This window comes from Falco biarmicus, chromosome Z (assembly GCF_023638135.1).
Source record: "Falco biarmicus isolate bFalBia1 chromosome Z, bFalBia1.pri, whole genome shotgun sequence".
NCBI lineage: Eukaryota > Metazoa > Chordata > Aves > Falconiformes > Falconidae > Falco > Falco biarmicus.
The window spans coordinates 76,728,993-76,746,471 of NC_079311.1; the positions used below are offsets into that span (position 1 = coordinate 76,728,993).

At 39.1% G+C, this 17,479-nt stretch overlaps 1 protein-coding gene across 3 annotated transcripts in view; it reads left to right on the top strand.

Annotated features, from left to right (window-relative positions):
* Positions 1–17,479, top strand: part of KIAA1328 (KIAA1328 ortholog) — a 180,327-nt gene that overhangs the window by 104,043 nt on the left and 58,805 nt on the right. For all 3 annotated transcript variants that reach the window (XM_056324509.1, XM_056324510.1, XM_056324511.1), the window contains one exon: positions 16,243–16,928. In XM_056324509.1, the coding sequence (XP_056180484.1) occupies positions 16,243–16,928 (686 nt within the window). The remainder of the gene's footprint in view (positions 1–16,242; positions 16,929–17,479) is intronic.

The window sequence follows — 17,479 nt, forward strand, 5'->3', positions numbered from 1 at the left end:
ACTTTGCACATTCAGAGTGGTTACTACCATAACAAACTGCCTGTCATCCTTTATAAAAAATGGAGGAATTTAAATGTATTTTCTGTAAAGCAATTTTCTTTAGGTTATTCATAAATATCCATACCTACTTTTTGAATATAGAATTTGAGCCTTATTAATACATAATACATAAATCTGCACAAGAGCAAAACATTATTTTACCAGCTGGACTCTGAAAGTGACAGGTTTAAAGAAGACTCTCAGAAACATTGTAGATGAATAAGGCTTCTATTTCAAAACAGTACACCATAGGTATAAAAGCAAGTGTGGGACAAGATTTTTAGGTAGACATAGTATCTTTTATTAAAATGGACTGCGATGCCTGGGAAAATTAATAAGGTTTTGTGCAGCCAAATTTTTTTTGAGGTGTGACATAGAAACATCGGTTTTAAAAGCTAAATACAACTTGAGCGCAATTACAGTTCAGTTAGTATCTAGTTAGGATATTCAGGTGTTTGTCCATGAAGTATAAAGTTCTAGGTTAGCCTTGAGTTATTCAGCAGCTTATTTACTTGAAGTCATGAATAAATGTCATACATAGTACTTAGGTTTTTTTCCAAGTTAGTTGTGTTGTACGGATACCCAGACTGTTAGGTGTTGTTAGCAGTAGTCTGCTGTCACACCTCTTAGTACTTAAAAGCGAGAATGCTGCTTTCAGCTGTTTCAGGTTTGGAGGAAAGGGGGTCTGTTCCACAATATGAGGTGATTGTTGGCAAAGCCAAGAATTTTTTCTACTGAATTAACTCCTTTGTCAAATGGCACATTTATTTACAGGAAGGCTATATGGACAAGTCAAATGAACTTGAAATATCCTGATAGTTCAGCACTGTAAGTTGGAGAAGGGAAAGGAAGAGGACAGAAGGCACAATTTTCATGCTAAGGTTCCTCCTCTGCTTAACTGCTGAGGAGATGAGCTGCCACATCTGCTGTGCTGTGACAAGGTCTGGACAGGGTATGTCCAGAAGACTGTATGGGAACTGGAATGCAGGTAGATGATGGAATTGTTTCAACTGTAGGCTATACTGTGACACTTGGAAGCATACGTTCAGCATCATCACAGGCAAGAGTGAGGCAGAACACAAGTTTGTGAAGCACCACAGGTTTTTTGACTCTTTCAAAAAATGCATTTCCTATTAGACTGGTGCAGAAACATTGATTATGCTGATATGGGTATAGCAGCAGTGCCAAGAACATGGCAATTTAACCAATCTACGATTTAGTACTGCTTACTCAAAGCCAAATAAAAGAAGAGACTAGAAGTGGAACCAGAAGAATTTCTGAGCAATATCAATGTAGCTGATTGGATTTTTCTTTACCTACAAAGATTCTGTTGTTTTCGATCTGGATTGCAGTTTTGATTTTTTTAATTTCTTTTTCCAGGACTGCATATTGGCATTCAGACTGATAGCTAGAATCAATTTAAGACAGATTCATTTATGAATGATTTTTTTTAATATAAAAATTGTTCATAATTCTCTTAACTCTTTTGAACTGTTAAACCAGACTAGGCTTTCTCTAACAGCCTCCCTTAGGACTGTAACCAGAGCTATGGGTTTTCTGTTGGTCCAAAATCTGGGCCGCTTCAGGTTTGAATTTTTTAATGTCTATGTCTTAAGTGATCTCATTCTGACTAAGATTCAGAGAGATCCTGCATGTTTCTTGACCTCAGTGTCTTCTTCTGTAGAACAAGGATAATGGTCCTTAATTACTGCCAGGAATATTCAGGCATAATGTATATAAATACCTCTAAAGGTTACAAGTTCCCTCAAAATGCCTTGTATTTCTGCTGACTTCATGTTAAGTAGAAAACTGTGTTTATGTGTGGTTGTGGCGGTGGGGTGGTTCTATCATCAGATATCAAGTTTTGTTTTATTTTTGTAATGATTTATGTAGTTGTTAATCAGCAGCTGACTCCTCAGAGGAAACTTCAGGGAGATCATGTATTTAGAAACAATCCTGCTTTTAGTATTTTCTCTCCATTGTATTTTTCTTCCTTTGTTCTTTTGTTCTCTATTACGAAGGACATTTGCATGAAAACAAGATTTTTGTTTCTTAAGAGTTCATCTGTTCCTGCTGTTTATTCCCCACCTGGCCATAATCCTCTGTTTGTGACATCTCAATTGGTGGCTGTGCAAATGATTATGATGTCAAAGACAGGATTATGACTTCAGGTGAGAAACAAACAGCAGGTACTGGTGAACTCAGGAGAAATACACATCTAGATTTTTCTGTAATGATTTTTATGCTAAAAGCACAAGAGAAATGCAGACAATAGATTATATATGCATATATAAAATATCTGATGTATAAGCAAATTGTATCATACTAGTGAGTAACATGACAAATCTATTCTTTAAATTGTCTTCAGCTATTCTTATTCTTCAGTTTCACTTACAGAAAATTACAATAGTAGGATAATATCCGGTGAGAGTTTGATTAGGACATAGTTATTTGGTTTTTACCATGTTACAACTTCTGTGAGAAACTCATTCCGTATCCCTCTGTTGTAACATTATGTCCTTATTTTGATTATAATAAGGTTTGATTGTGGACTGCTAATAAGTTAACTAGGGTCCCCGATGGAGTGTGGTTTTGGACCAGGCCAAGCTGCTTTGTGGCACAGGAGGAGGTTCTTGAAAGTGTCTGTTCTCCGGCTTGTTTTTTTTTCCCCCCCTCCTATGTAACGTTGCACTTCCTTTCTCTTCCTGAGGAATCCCACCCCTCACCGTTCCTGAAAACTGTTTCGTTAAACTGTTTGTGCACAGTGTCTCCTTTTGAAGTGTCTTGTTTGCAGTTGGAGTGCTATGACAATAAATAGCTTGTATGGCTCTGCAGTGATTTGCTGCTGTCCATTGAATAGCGGGAGAAAGAGATTTGCTAAAAAGGTTTACAGGTATGAGAATTATAATGCAAGGGGTGGTGTGTGTGTGTGTGTGTGTGTGTTATTACATCAACACCAGGTGACGTAACTAACACCTGAGATGATCTCTTTGGTATGTTAGTGGTAGGTTCTGAAGAAATCGCTCAAATGAAACCTCATCCTGGGAGTCAGCTTGTTGGCTTCTGCTGTTGAAGTTGTTCTGAAGGCTTCTGCTACCTTATAATAAGGTCATTATGCTGACAATTTTGGGGTAGGAAATAGTTTTCCCCTTCTGCGTTATTTCAAGAATGCCTTCTTATAGGTGCATTATGGATTTCTTCTGAGGTTTTTGGCATTTTTTCGGTGTAGTTTGTGAAACAAAACAGAAGAAATTGTGTTATCCGATATGCATAAACATTGTCCTCTGTCAGAACGACTAGGTGAAAATAGGAGGGAAGGGAGGAGTTAATAATCACAGAATTAAAGACACTGAAAGTCATCCAATCTACAAGTTTGATATTTGAAGCACTCCCAGCTTTACAGAAACCACAGGGAGTGTTTTTCTTAAACAGAATTGAAGTAGTTATCTTCAGAAACCCAGTAATTAAAATTAGAAAGTTGGTAACATTTTTATTGCAGGCAATTCTAGTGGTGAGATTAACATTAGATAATCTTATCATGAAATAACCAGGCACCCTGTGATGATCTGACACATGAGAGGCTGCACAGAGCTTCTGGTCCCCCAAGGGCTGTGATTGTTTTATGGTTTTATATTATGATAACTGTGCTTTGGTTTTGCCCTTTTCTAAGAGTTTCATACAGTATACCTTCCCCTCATCCCCCTGTAAATTTGTAATTTAACACCACTCTAGGAAATGGCAAATCAGCATGAAACTATTAATCTTACCTCGTATCATGAAACAGACACTGATCCAAGAGATCTGATTACTTTGCTTCAGGTCATTATCCAGACTGAAAGCTGGTCTTGGGTATTTGTATCATCAATAGTTCTGTCATCAGAAAGCAAAAGATTTAAAAACCAAAGTGAAGTTCTACAATCAATCCTGTGTAACATTTCATGCCAAAAATATGGTGGGGCACCAAACTCCTTTTACTGGTCGTTTAGCGATCAGCCACAGTATTAAAGCCCTAATTTCTGCCCTGTCTGCAGCTTCTTTTCCTGGGCATTTAAAGCATAGTGAAGGACCTGAATGTCGGGCATGAGGGCTTTAAATAATCTGTAGTGATTTTAATGAGTTCAGTCACAATTGCCACAGGTTTGTTGTGCTTCGTAAGTATTTCTGAGATGGAACTTGCATTCAGACTCTCTGCTGCCAAGTTGCTTTTCAGTCTTTTGAGAAGGAGGAAAACTGGCTCCTGTTCAGTCCTGCAGAACTGAGTCTGTTTTAGCTTGAACTGCTCTGGAAATCGCCAGCTGCATCCCCTCCCCTCCAATGAATATATTGTGAACAAGAAATTCAGTTTTAATTTGTATTACAGTTCAGGTAATTAAAGAAAACCCATTTTAAATACCTGACTGAACCAATGTGATTTGGCTTTCCTCTTTGCTTTCCTCTTGGCCCTTCTTACACCCCCGACTCCCACCTCACTTGTTCTAATCACTTGCAACTTCATATCTTCTATCCCATCAGGTTTGCGGCACTTGAAAAGATGCACTTATTTAATATTTAACTGTGAGGGAGGCTCAATCTCTCTTTTTTGTTGTTTTGCTTCTCCAGTAAAGTAGAGCTTTCTGCTCTACAGCAATATTTGGAGATATATATATATATATAAAGTTTATTTTTTTAGTATTTACAAATCCCAAGGGACTTGGGAAATATGGAAACACATGGTGAGAATTTCTTCTGTGCTCAACTGGATGGTTCAACTCTGTTCCTGGAGGGAGTGAATTTTACTGTTGACCTAATTCTGCTCCTATTAAAGTTGGCACTGGGTGGTTTTAGAGATTTTCAGCCTCAAAGCATTACTATTCTTTGTTGAATTCAGAGTTTAAGAAGGAGAGCTGAAGTGCAGCTCTTTTAGATGGAATAAGGACGGCTTAAGCCTGGTACTCAGAATACATTTATTAGCTAAGTCTGTCCAAAGAAGTGGCCTGGGAACCTAGATAGAGGAACATTCCACTCTGCATTAGAATTCTGTCAAAACTTCAAAACTTCATACCTTTTGGCATCACAGCCTCCCTCAGCTTTCTGAATCATGGGCTGTTTCTGCTTTCTGCATTTATGCAGACTTACCATCCAGACTGAGTTTGCAAATTGGGGAATGATAAACCAGAGCAAAGGGGAAATATAAAAATACAAACTTGTACAGTTTTCCCTGGGAAAAAAACACCCAAACATTCAAAAATTTGTTCCCTACTTGAGAATAATTAATGTGAAATTTTGGAGGTCATATATCTGCTATATTAATTGCTATCAAGTGTGGAGCAGGGTTTTTTTGGTGGTGTGGGGGGTTTTTTTTGTTGTTTGTTTGTTTGTTTGTAATGTACAGCTGTTTGGTTTCTGGTTGGGAAGAGCACAAAAGGGGTATGTAATGCTTGCTCATAGCTACAGAGCCAGTGCTCTTTGATTGTCACAGCACAATAAAATAATGGTTCGCTATTGAATGGAAGGTCTACATCACCATTCTAATTTGGAGAGACTGTACTGTAGGTGTTCATAGTTGGAAACTGTCCCTCTTTGTCCCCTGACCTTCTCTTTGTAAGCAGGACATTATCATTTTGCTAAATACTAATGTAAGACTAGAACACATATTTAATTCTTTTGTATATTTTTGTGTGCTTATGATAAGGCCCAGCTTTGTGCAAGGATTTCCTTTCAGGCTGTTGTAAATGCATAAACATGTGAGCTTTTCTAAACTAAAATTGGTTTGATAAACCCATGGATGTGTGTTACTTTGTCTGTCTGTCTGTACTGCAGTGTCTCAGAGTGAAGGCAATTGCCTCACAAGGTCACTGCTGCCCTGGAGTTGTGGAGGGCCTTTCAATTTATGCTTGGTCATGCCCTTTTAACTTAATGTTCTTCACACAAGCTGGTAGTGATGGATGTCCATTCAGACAACCTAATGGCCTATGGTAACTATAGAAGAGCCTTTATATCAATATTCTGCAGCTGAGACCTGTCAAGATGGACTGTCAAACTGCTCTACAACACATCTAGGACCGTTTTATGCAAACAATAGCTGTGATAACATTGCTATACTTTATGGTGTCAAGAAGAACTGTAAAAGATCATTTCCATGGGTCAAGAGGAAGGTGATCTTTGTACCTTGATATATCAGAGGTCATCTCCCTCTGTCAGCTGTTGCTATCTTCAACAGCACTAAACCCACTGCAGAATGACCTCAGCTCTTAAGGAATCTCAGCCGTAGACGGAAGGTCTGCTGGGACGTCCTCAGTGGCATTTCAAGTGTGGCAAGACTATTCTGCAGTCAGCGTCTTCATGGTGAGCTTCTAAAGGTAACAGCTGGCTTAGCCCCAGGGAATGAGAGATTGTTATTTGCTCCATACCTGCTCCTGTTCCTTGATTTGACTCTTCCTGAAATCTTTCAGTAGCTAATTTATGTACCTGTTTGAGATACTGTGAGCCTGCCAAATAGAAAACATTTAATTTCTTGCTGAAATCACAGCCTCTGTGCAAAGAAGACCTTGAATTTTTACATTCAGGAGGCTGAGCCTTGCAGACTCAAGTGAGATAGTTTACCTGTGCTGCTCAGAGGTCTCAGGGGGGCACCTGTCCAACACAGAGACTGTCAGGTCAGGTAACACACTATGAGATATCATGCTGTGAACGTGCTTAGTGGAACTTCTTCAGGATTTGTTGTATTTTGCACGGAACTCCCAGCTACATGTGTTCTTAGTCAAAAATATCCATGTTACTTCCATCTGTAGAGTGCCATTTGCACTTCCATGAACTTCCCATGTAACTGTAAACGAAGATGTTGATTTCTGTTAAGAAATGGGGTGTTTGTTAATGCAGGAGAATCTGACAGAAGCATCATTAAACAGGTACATGAACTAACTATGGAAAGACTGAAGCAGGAACTGGCAGCATAGTATATATGTAACATTTGCCTGTGATGGAGTTCTGCCATGATTCAGAGAAGACTCACGTGTTTCAAGCACCTTGGTAGCAAATCCAACGCTACCTATCTACCAGTTCATCCATCTATATGTTGCATTGTACCCTTCAGCACATTGGCAGTGTACAAGCTTTTCCAGTATTACTGTAGAATAGAAATAGTCTGTGCTCCCATTTTTATGTACTCTAGCAGGTTACTTTGTAGTTTTCTCACCCCTCTATTTAAAGAAGTTGTTCCTGATAATTGCGTTGCTTTGGCATGGCAAGTCTTGGCATCACTGCAAGTTTCTGCATGTGAGCTGCTCCGGGCTGGCCGTTTTATCTCTTAGCTTCATTCCTAGCGACAGGGACAGAAGTTACCCCAAGTATACTACCTTCTGTTTACTGTGGGTTAGTGTGGAAAAATCATGCAACCTGTGATGTCAGAGCTGATGAGACAGTGAGCAGTCAGTGTCTAAGCCTTTAGACAACTACTTTCTAATAAATGCCACGTATGCTTTTTTGAAATGTGGAGAGGTCAAGTGCCGTGGTTCTGACTTGATTCTTCTAGAGGATTTTCTTCATTTTCTGCTACCAAGACTATTTAATGCATAGTCATGGGGCTGCCTGTTTTTCTGTCTTGCACTAGCATTTGGCTGGTTAATGTAAAGCTATGTACTGTCAGATGCTGCTGTGTTAAGTCTTATTCCAGTCTCTGTTCTGAAGAACAGCATTATTACAAAATAAGAGAGTCCTTCTAAAAAGCTTTTATTTCTTATGTGAAACTTCTTCTTTGACAAGATGAAGTGAGTCAGCCTGTCTTTAATGGGATTGCACTGAAATGTCTGCAACTCTTGTTGTCATTCCTTGGCGTGATCGTTACTGGAGGGGCAGATTAGAGGTCAATCAGCCAGAGCCACGGGGCGCCCACAGCTAGCCTCAGGATACTCCCTACAAATGTAAGATCAAAAGGGCAGGCACATGAAAATTACTGTTTACTTTTTATGAATTATTTCCCAGAGATGGGATCATTAGCAGAATCTAAATGCTGGCTGGCTGTTAATGCAAGGACACTCCTGACAGAATGCGCTCACTTGGGCACACCTTTCCACTCTTAAAGTCAAAAGATTTTTCTGGTTTTGCTTTTGTGGGATTTCTGCATTGTTTAAATAACTTTCTGGTTGTTTTTCCTCAAAACACTGTTCCTACTTCTGAAAATGCTTTTAATTCTTAGATATCATACTTTTTTTTCCTTTGTGCACCGAAAGTATTTCAAAGCCTACATCCATACCCCAGGGACTCTGCAGGAGACAGCCCATGAAGGATATAAAACTTGCTGGTACTCTTTCTGAGTGAACAGTGGCTGTTACTTAAAATTTGTTGGTGGCCAATGGGCACCACAGTTATCCCTGCGGTTTACAGGGAAGAGGTGATATTGGCATCATGGTGAGGTACATGTTGGCAAATGCTGATCCAGTGTCTACTCCTTTGGTAATCTTCACATATCAAACTCTACACGTTCTTATCCAATTAAGTATCTGGCTTCCGTTTGATCATAGTAATCAGGGCTATTTAGATGGGTCATGGTATATTTGCCCTTTTGCCTTGTGTCTGGAGCTATGAAAACATGACTTTGGAGCAAATGTTGATTGAATTCTAAAGAGAGTAGCAGTAGCCAGGAACATGTGTAGCCCCTGATATGCTAAACTTGTGATTCCAAGTAGAAAACTGTTTGCTTTTTAAAATAACTTTGAGAATGTTACCTTGAAGGACCAAATGCATGGTGGATATTACTCTTTAATGAAAACCAGTATGAACTTCCCTCTTATCATCCAACATTTTACTACCCTTAATGTGAAATAATCAAATGCTGCCCAGTGTAGGAATGAAACTAAATCTGGCTGGTAACCAAAATAAAATCCCTTATGGCTATTTTTGTGTATTCTTAAAATGTGTGCTGTGAGATTAGGCAGTTGTCTTTTTTTCCTGCCTCTCTGCTATTTTTCTTAAAAAGTTTTTTTTTTTTACAAAAGCTGTCTTGCAGCCCCCCCCGTGCCCGCCCCCCACCCCCCCCCACCCCCCCCCCCCCCAATGAGTTTGGGGGGCAGAAGATCCAATGTTATGTTCTTGTACCTAAATCCTTATTCTTCCTAATCTGGCTAGAATTTTTTGGATAGGTGTTTTTACTTACTTGGCACGATGTTTTCTCAACATCATTGGTTTTTTGGCATCCATCTTGACAGCAGTAGCTAGAGAATGTCTTGCTAGTGTTTAAAAGGATAAACTTAACGTCTTCTTTTCCATCTTTTCCTCTTGCTGTTGGATAGAGCTCAAGAAACTTTTTAATCCTTGCAAAGCAGTGAGAGTGCAAAGGGAATGCATGAATGCATGAGTGGGGTCACTGGGTCCTCCAAAATAGGGGTCTGCAGGCAACCATCTGCAGGAGTGGATCTGGGCTTTAGTACAGCAGCATTCAGAAAGTTAAGGCACAGATACTACAAAAATAAATCCATTGGTGCTAAGGCACAGTTTAGGCTTGTACTGAGCTGCACCTAATCTCAGATTTTTTCTACCATACATTTTGGACTTCTGAGGCTAGATCAGTGCTAGATCAGGGGTCTGTATGCCTCCCTTCAGTCATGAAGCCATGCTCACGGCTTCATGAGATATTGGAGGGCACCTGATTTGAAGCCAAGATGTAGTGTGCTTCCCATGTGTTGCAAACTTTACACTGAGGAGGAATCAGGTATCTAAATAACGCTGTTCATCTCAGGTGCCTTTGCTATTGGTAGCTTCTTGTTCTTCTTGTAGTCATCATGGAAAACAATGGGTTTAAAATGTGTTTTATTGCATCTATGCTTTGTAGGCTGTAACATTCCCTCTCCATTTTTTTATAATGTCCTGCAAAGGTCCTTAAGCCTCTCCTCTGAATTGGTACAACTTGAAGCCAATACTGAAATCTGGATGGGTTTCTAGAGCAGCAGTTTCCCCAGTGCTGTTAGGACAGAAGAATGGAAGGTTCCTTCTCCACCCAATTGCTAAGGAGTGTGAGGTACACCTGTCAACTGATAGCTGTTAAATTAACATTTCCATTTCCTTGTGTGTAGCCTTATCTTTACAGACATGTGTGTATGTATCAGCAGAGGGGCTATTTTTGGCTGTACTGTAGGAGAGCCTGAAGGTAACGAGTTGTGCATAGTAAATCTTGCTTACTCCATAATTTCCACTACATTACAAATCAAGGGCCTAAATTAGGGTTAGTGACAGACTTGCTCTTTTGCTATGTCCTAATTTTGTTTTAAAAGCACATAGCTAAGGACTTTAATATGTTTTAGATTCAGTGCTTGTTAAGTTATACTAAATCCCTAAGGGAGCCAAAATAACTTATTAAAACCTTGCAAATGGTTTTGGCTGCTGCTTTCTATTATTTTCTATTCCAGTGGTAGCATACAGCCTCTGCTGCTGATGGGCGGAGGAACGCAAACCTCCAGGGCCCATTAGACTTAACTTGTTTACTGCATTGATATCTATATGTTAAATGACAAGAGAGTTCAGGTTATTGAATAATTTAAAATTCAGCTCTAATTGGTGTCATATGACCTGGAAAAGGCCATGGATGACGCCAGGAGCATGCTGTGAAATTGTTATAAATAATTCATAAATTAGATCATTCATTTGCCTGGATGTCTTGTTAAATGCAGAAGTTTGTAAGTAATAACTGATGATATAACACCTGTAAGTATTTAGTTCATATGCTGGAAGGTAATCTACCTTGATGATCTTCTAGCAAAACCTGCCAGAGTGCGAGAGTTAATTGCACTAGGGAGAATGCACTACATTTATTTGGGATGGGCTTTGGCAAGGTGTATCGTGCAGATGTTGCATTACACATTCTCTATCAGCTAGACAACTATTCTATGTATGCCCATGTTAAAAATGCAGCTCATCACTCTTCTGCCCTTATTTCACATGAACTCCAAATGCACTGGGAAATGGTAGTGACCTGCTCTGCTCACAAATAGTATAGTTTTTGAAATATTTATCTAGGTCTTGAACTACTGATTCTTCAGTAAAATAAAGGGCAGAAGTAAAAAATTGAAGTCAGAAGATTGTGATTTTTCGTTTTTCTAATGTTGGCAGCATATTGAATGTTAATAGTTAGACCTGGTGCTGTCAAGATTAGTACAGTGGCATTTTTCTATAGGGCAAACAGAAACAATACAGTTTCGTTTCAGAAAGCAAACATGTTTGCTTAATTTGAGTGGTCAGGTATTGCATTGCCATGTGTAGGTACTGTTTGGGCTTAATGGGCATTCTGCTTGCAGTGACTTCCAATACTCAACCTACAGGCACCTCGCTTTAGTTTTCTTGGAGGACTGCATTATTAACAACTGCCTTATTACCCAGGTTAAAACCAGTTTGCTGATCTGAAATGGGAGCGTTTGTTGGAGATTACCTACAATATTTGTGTAGCTGGAGAAGAAGGGTGGCATGTTTAAGAATGCAAAATATACACTTAAAGCTGAGTGCCAGCAAATGCTCACATGCCACTTTGAATGCAGGTTTTTTTGTGCACCTGGCATCCAAGCTCAAACCTCTTAACAAAGAGGAGCAAAAAAAATCGAAGGCAACACAAACATAGGAGGTGTTCCTCTGCTGTCATCTAGCAGCTATAGAATCACTTTTTTGTGATGTGGTGTTCGTTTTTGTTGTTGTTTTTTTTTTTTTTTTCTGTTGCTACACCTGCTCAGTATATTGAGTTCAGTAGATTTTTTACAGGAAAAATACAGTCTTGTGACTGTCATTCACATAGTTTCTTTGATTTGAGACCACTTGTTTTATTCAGTGGAGTATGGCAATCACAGCTATACATAATTTCTACAGAAAATGGTGCTTTATTTCTTGCTTGAAAAATGGTCGGCTTACCTTCTGAGTTATCTGCTGTATTTATCTTAGGTACTGACAGAGGCAGTTGCTGAACTATTATGTGGGCACTTTATAATGACTGATACTAGGTTACTTATAGTAGCAATTTTACTAAAGGTTTATATGATTTAAAGAAAAAAAATTGATAGACTTCAGTAGATCCTACTAATTTACTTCAGATTCTTTACCTTTTTACATTCTCCTTGGTAAATTCTTACAGACTCCTGGAAAGAATAGCTCCTTAATCACTAATAATGCACTTCAAATAGTCCTATTATTTGAAATAATTGTTCTTATAATGGCATTTCTGTTGCCCTGGTATCCTACCTGAACATATTTACAATATATTCTTCTCATTCTACTGACAAGGCCAAGTGCTTATGCTGTCAATAGACCCACAGACCCAAAGCCAAGCTTTATTCAGATGAGACCCATACATCGACAATACTTAGTGGTGACTGAGTTACAGGTTTAGGATATATATACCTTAGTGAGTGTGTCAGCTAGGTCACTAATATGTGTCCTTGGTGCACTGTAAGGTGTCTCTGTGTATGGTACCCTCTCGTTTGTCCATGTAGAAATGGACATCTTTATGTCTTATCTTTAAATCTCTGTATTCTCCTCTGGTTGCTACTTCTATTCATTCTTCTTGGCTTCCCCCAGGTTTCCCGCTCAGATCAGCACAAAGAACTAGTGCTGAACCTGCATGTTCCTCCCTCTGTTTCTACCCCATCAAAAGAAATGCCAGAGTTGAAAGTCCAGGTTAGAGAAATTTTCTCAAGGTACATTTAAGAAGAATTTTAGCTCATTGTCTCTTTTTCTGTATTCAAATGTATTTCAGCTACAAACTACAAACCCAGGTGCTATGGGTTAAACTCTTAATGCTTTTAACATCTGTAGGAATTTTACTGTTCACTGTAACAGCGCTGTGTCTTGCTAGGACCCTAGCTTTTGTCCTCAGAGTGAAAGACTTCTCGAGGTACTTCTTTCAAACTGTTTCTTAAACATGTTTTGTACATGCAGAACCACCAGTGAAATCTGTCAGGACCTTGCCTGTGTTGAGTTTCTAAGATCTGATCAGTTACTAGTTCATCCCTTGCAGTACAAACCTCTGTGTGCTGGAGTCAGTCTGTAAATGTGTCTCCTCTGCTAGCGCTGTGAGTTAACGCTGCAGAGCACACAAGTTGCGTTTAAGAAGAATTTGCAGAGATGATAATGCTGCATGCATAAAACTGGTGCACTGTTTGTTTGTAGGAAGTTTTAAGGACTGGATGTTTGTTTAAGCTCCTCTCTGAATCCCTGCACAAAAATTACTGGGATTGCAGTAAAGATTTTGTGGGGCTTCCCACATGTCTTCCTCTTTAAACCCTTCTAAAGATTATTTGAATTATTCTTTTGTTATCTTCTTGTTTTCGTGTGAGTGTTTCACATCTGAACTCCATATGTTGCAAGGAGCAATCTGAGTTTGTTTAAGCCTCAGTTAAAGGAAGTTGTATCTTTAAATACCGTGCAGCAAGCTTGGAAGAGCTCCACAGAGGGGAAAGCACAGCTGTTCCACCATGGTCCGTCATGGTTTCCATGTGTCCCGTAGGCAATATCTTTCTTAAAACTCATCTTGTAAAATTACCCAATTCCTTATGCTAATGTGTCTTTAGACTCATGGTATTGGGTGATCTTTGGAATTTTGTTTTGTTTGTTTTTCCCCTTCACCTGGTCTGCATCTTACAGTTCTGTCATGACGTGGTCTGTTCTCATCTGATTCCTCCTAAGTGTAAATGTCAGTATATTCTCCCTGCAGCCTCTACCATCCTGCTATAGTTTTCAGTTAAAGCATTAACAGAAAAACACAACTAGTTAAAAGTGTTGTTGACTACCTTCTGACTCCCAATAGTTAATTTTTCTTTAGGGTTAAACCCTGCAAAGTACTGAGTAGCTGTGAAAGGCATGCTGGAACTCAGTCTTCTGCCTAACTGACCTCCTTCTAAAGGAATAAAAAAACCCCACTCGCATTTGATGACATTAATGAGAATTTTCCCCCTTGCAAACATATTGTAACTGTAAAATAACAGTAAAGTTTCTCTGCCTTGTTATGAAGTCTTTAAATGTCAATGCCGTTTCTGAGACCATCAGGGCAGATTTGATGGCAGCCAAGGTCAACAAATGCTAACTGGTACCTCTCTTTTAGGGCCTTCAGAGACTCTTAATAGAGTCTCAGCCATGAAGTTAATTTGTGATGTGGACCATTATTCTTAAACCTGCTCCTGATGATTATTTTGTACCATCTTCATTCATTTGCATGGATTTCTTAACATTCTGTTGTGTCTTCAGTCAATAACTCCTGAAATAAATAAATTCTTACTGACTTCATCTTTTGAGTCTTCTTTTTCTGTTCCTTTTTACCTCTGTTCATGGGCTGCAGAAGAGTAGGTGTATGCTTGTAGAACACCCTAAGCTGCCAGCTCTGACAGGATCCTCTAAGAATACCTTCAGATCTGCTGTCCTAGGGACTGGGGGACTAGCCACTTGGAAAGCCTCTCTCTGTTGGTGCCCTAAACACAGAAACAGGTGAGGTGGAAAATGAGAGACAACATGTAATCACAGGATTCTCTTACTTTCCCTTTTCTGTAATATTTCTTCCTGTTGCTGGTCATCCCTTTATGTACTGTCTAATTTAGATTAAAAGGGATCTGTAGCCTTTATTTGTTTAGAAAATATTGCTGACAAGGATGGCATGCTACAAATAATAAGTAACAAAACTCTGTCTTTTTGGCAGCATGTTGCATTTCTGCTCAGTTGCCCTGCCAGCCCCTCTGACTTTAAAATATTTTAATGTCCTGCACTTTTCACCTAGTCCAAGCACCAGACTTTCCTCAGACATTTAGCACTGACATTAATGCAAATGTCTGTAACTCACTGGGCCCTTTGGGGCAAAATATGACATCCTTGGCTTTCAATCACATGGCAGAGAGCATGTATTTGTATACACAAAACTGGAAATAATAAAATATCAGTATTCAGGTGCTAATCCACGTTAATTTACATTCTGTGGAGTCTACAAGAATCTTGTAATTGGTTGTCTTGAAGGGCAGCAGAGTATATTTGGTATTTTGTTTATTTATAAAAAAGAATTTAAATTATACATATAAACACTGCATAGATTTGGATTATATCTCTCTTCTAATCATAGCTGGACGCTTACTTGCATTCCTAAATTCTAGTGTTTTGGGGCTTGCTGACTGCCTTCCACTCTGCGTGGACAATACCTATCTAATGTAAGCGTTGCCAAAGCACAAATAATACTTTTCTTTCCATCAGTGGTTACCAAATTTCCCTGCTAAACCACTTTCAGTGCAGTGATATCGTTATCTTTAACAAACCTGGCTTCTGTAATTAAAAAAAATTAAATCTTTGTGAAAGTCCCAAAGGCTGGAGGAATTTAAATTCAGTACGTTATTGAAATTAATGCAGAGGTCTGGCAAAAGAAATGTGAGTGCCTGATTCACTGCTGTTCTGATGTGCATAAAATCTCAAATGCTTGACTGCCTAGGTGAACCATGGTGCAAAGATACTCCAGGATGTAAGTAGGATTTTGGTGTCTGTTGCATAATATCCATGAGTATAACAAAACCACTACAATTTGCTTGCGCTGGGTTGACAAATGTGAATTACAGTTGCTTTCTTTCTTCGGAGTTTTATCAGAGTATAATCACTTGCCCAGCTTAATTGAAAAATCACTTACGTTTATAGCTGAATTTAACCATGTTTTGTATTTAAATGACAGCTTTTGATGTACAACCATTTTTTACAGAATGTAGTTGGTTTTTATCTGTGTTTCTGTAAAGATATTTCAAAAACTCTCATCAAATTTCCAGCAGTAAGTAATATCCCATTCAGTGCAAGGTGAAATGTTTTACATCAAATCTCCTGCTGTGTAATGGCCAATCAAAGAGTATTTATAGTGGCTGAATGGATTTTTTGGCTTGGTATTCAAAATTAAACATTTTCAAACCTTAACATTTAATGTTTTTTGCCACTCTTCAAGTTGATTTTATATAACCCTAGATGCTCACAACTACTTGATACTCTGAAGCGACTCATTTTATGCTGAGGATCCTGCAGGCAGTAGTTTTACATTTATTACACTTGTGTAGATGGAATGAAATGTAGATTTGATAGCAGATTTGTGTCTGTCTTCTGATAAACATTTTCTTGGGTTTTGCTGTATGTCCATCAGCATGATGCAGCAAGTCTGTTTCTGAGAGAACACATTTACAAAGTGAAATTAATGAGCAAAGATAAATTTTGGTAATTCACAGGAAATTGTTTCTGTTGTCGCAGGTTTCCAGTAAGAAGAGCTCATGCCAGCGACCACCACGGGAGCTAGATGGTTCCTACTTGGGTGTTGGGCGACCTCAAACTTTTTATAAGAACAGCAGAGCACCAAATGCTGGAAGCCCAGCTTATGTTGCACTGTCTGAGCCTTGCAGGAATAATCATGATTATGTGACTGAAATACATTACAACCATCAGGAACATCTGAAGGAATACCCAATAGAAAATGGCCTGCACAGAAAGTGTAACAATATGATTTCCCCAACAAAGCAGAGGAGCCCTCGCCATGTAAAACCAGCTCAGGAGATGGACCAGAAAGCAAATGAATTTCAGAGTATGTACCCTCAGCAAGTGAGTCACGGTTGTGCCTGCAGGCATGTAGGGAGCTCAGGGAACGTGCTAGAGAACCACCATGTCAGCCAGGTACTTAGAAGACACACTGGGCCAGTTCACAAAACCTTTGAAAAACCTTGGAGCTATCAAGTTTCTGGGCTGAATGACAGCATGGACTCAGGGCATAAAGAAACAGAGCAGGCTAAAAGGTTGTATGAAGAAAGAAGGCAGAAGCTGGTTCTTCAGAAAATGGACCTGGAAATAGAAAAGGAACGACTCCAACATTTATTGGCTAAGCAAGAAGCAAAGCTGCTCCTAAAACAGCAGCAACTACACCAATCCCATATGGATTATAACAGGTGATTTTGAGATTTCTAATTTTAAAAAAACATTCTAAAGTTTTTAATGAACACATGGCCAGTAGTTAACTAAATTGGGAGAATGGAACTGATAAAATTAGATAGGCAAGACCAGTGGCACAAATTCTAACAGTGATTCAGAGGAGAGGAGACTTTTTAGTATGTTATATACTGTTTGGAAACAGCACGACAGCTGTGGAAAGCAGCAGAGGAAACCAGTATGTGGTAGAAAGAAAGGCACAAGTAGAGCTAAAAGACTAGGTAGGAAAAGAGGAGCAGCAGAAGAAAAAGAGAGATTGGTCTTAGTGCAAATGCTTGAAGGTATGCAGGCATCTGGCAAGAGAGCAGTGTGAGTGTGGGAGACGTAGATGTGGCATTCCTCCTTCTTTCCTGGAAAGGTCAGCTTTGAACTATCACACCTTCTTAGGTAAGGACTGGAAGAAGTGTGTTGTACAGAAAAGATGAAGGTAATTATATATATATATAGATATATAGATATATACTTATATATATACAAGGATTCCCTGCCCCCCCAACCCCACCCACACCCC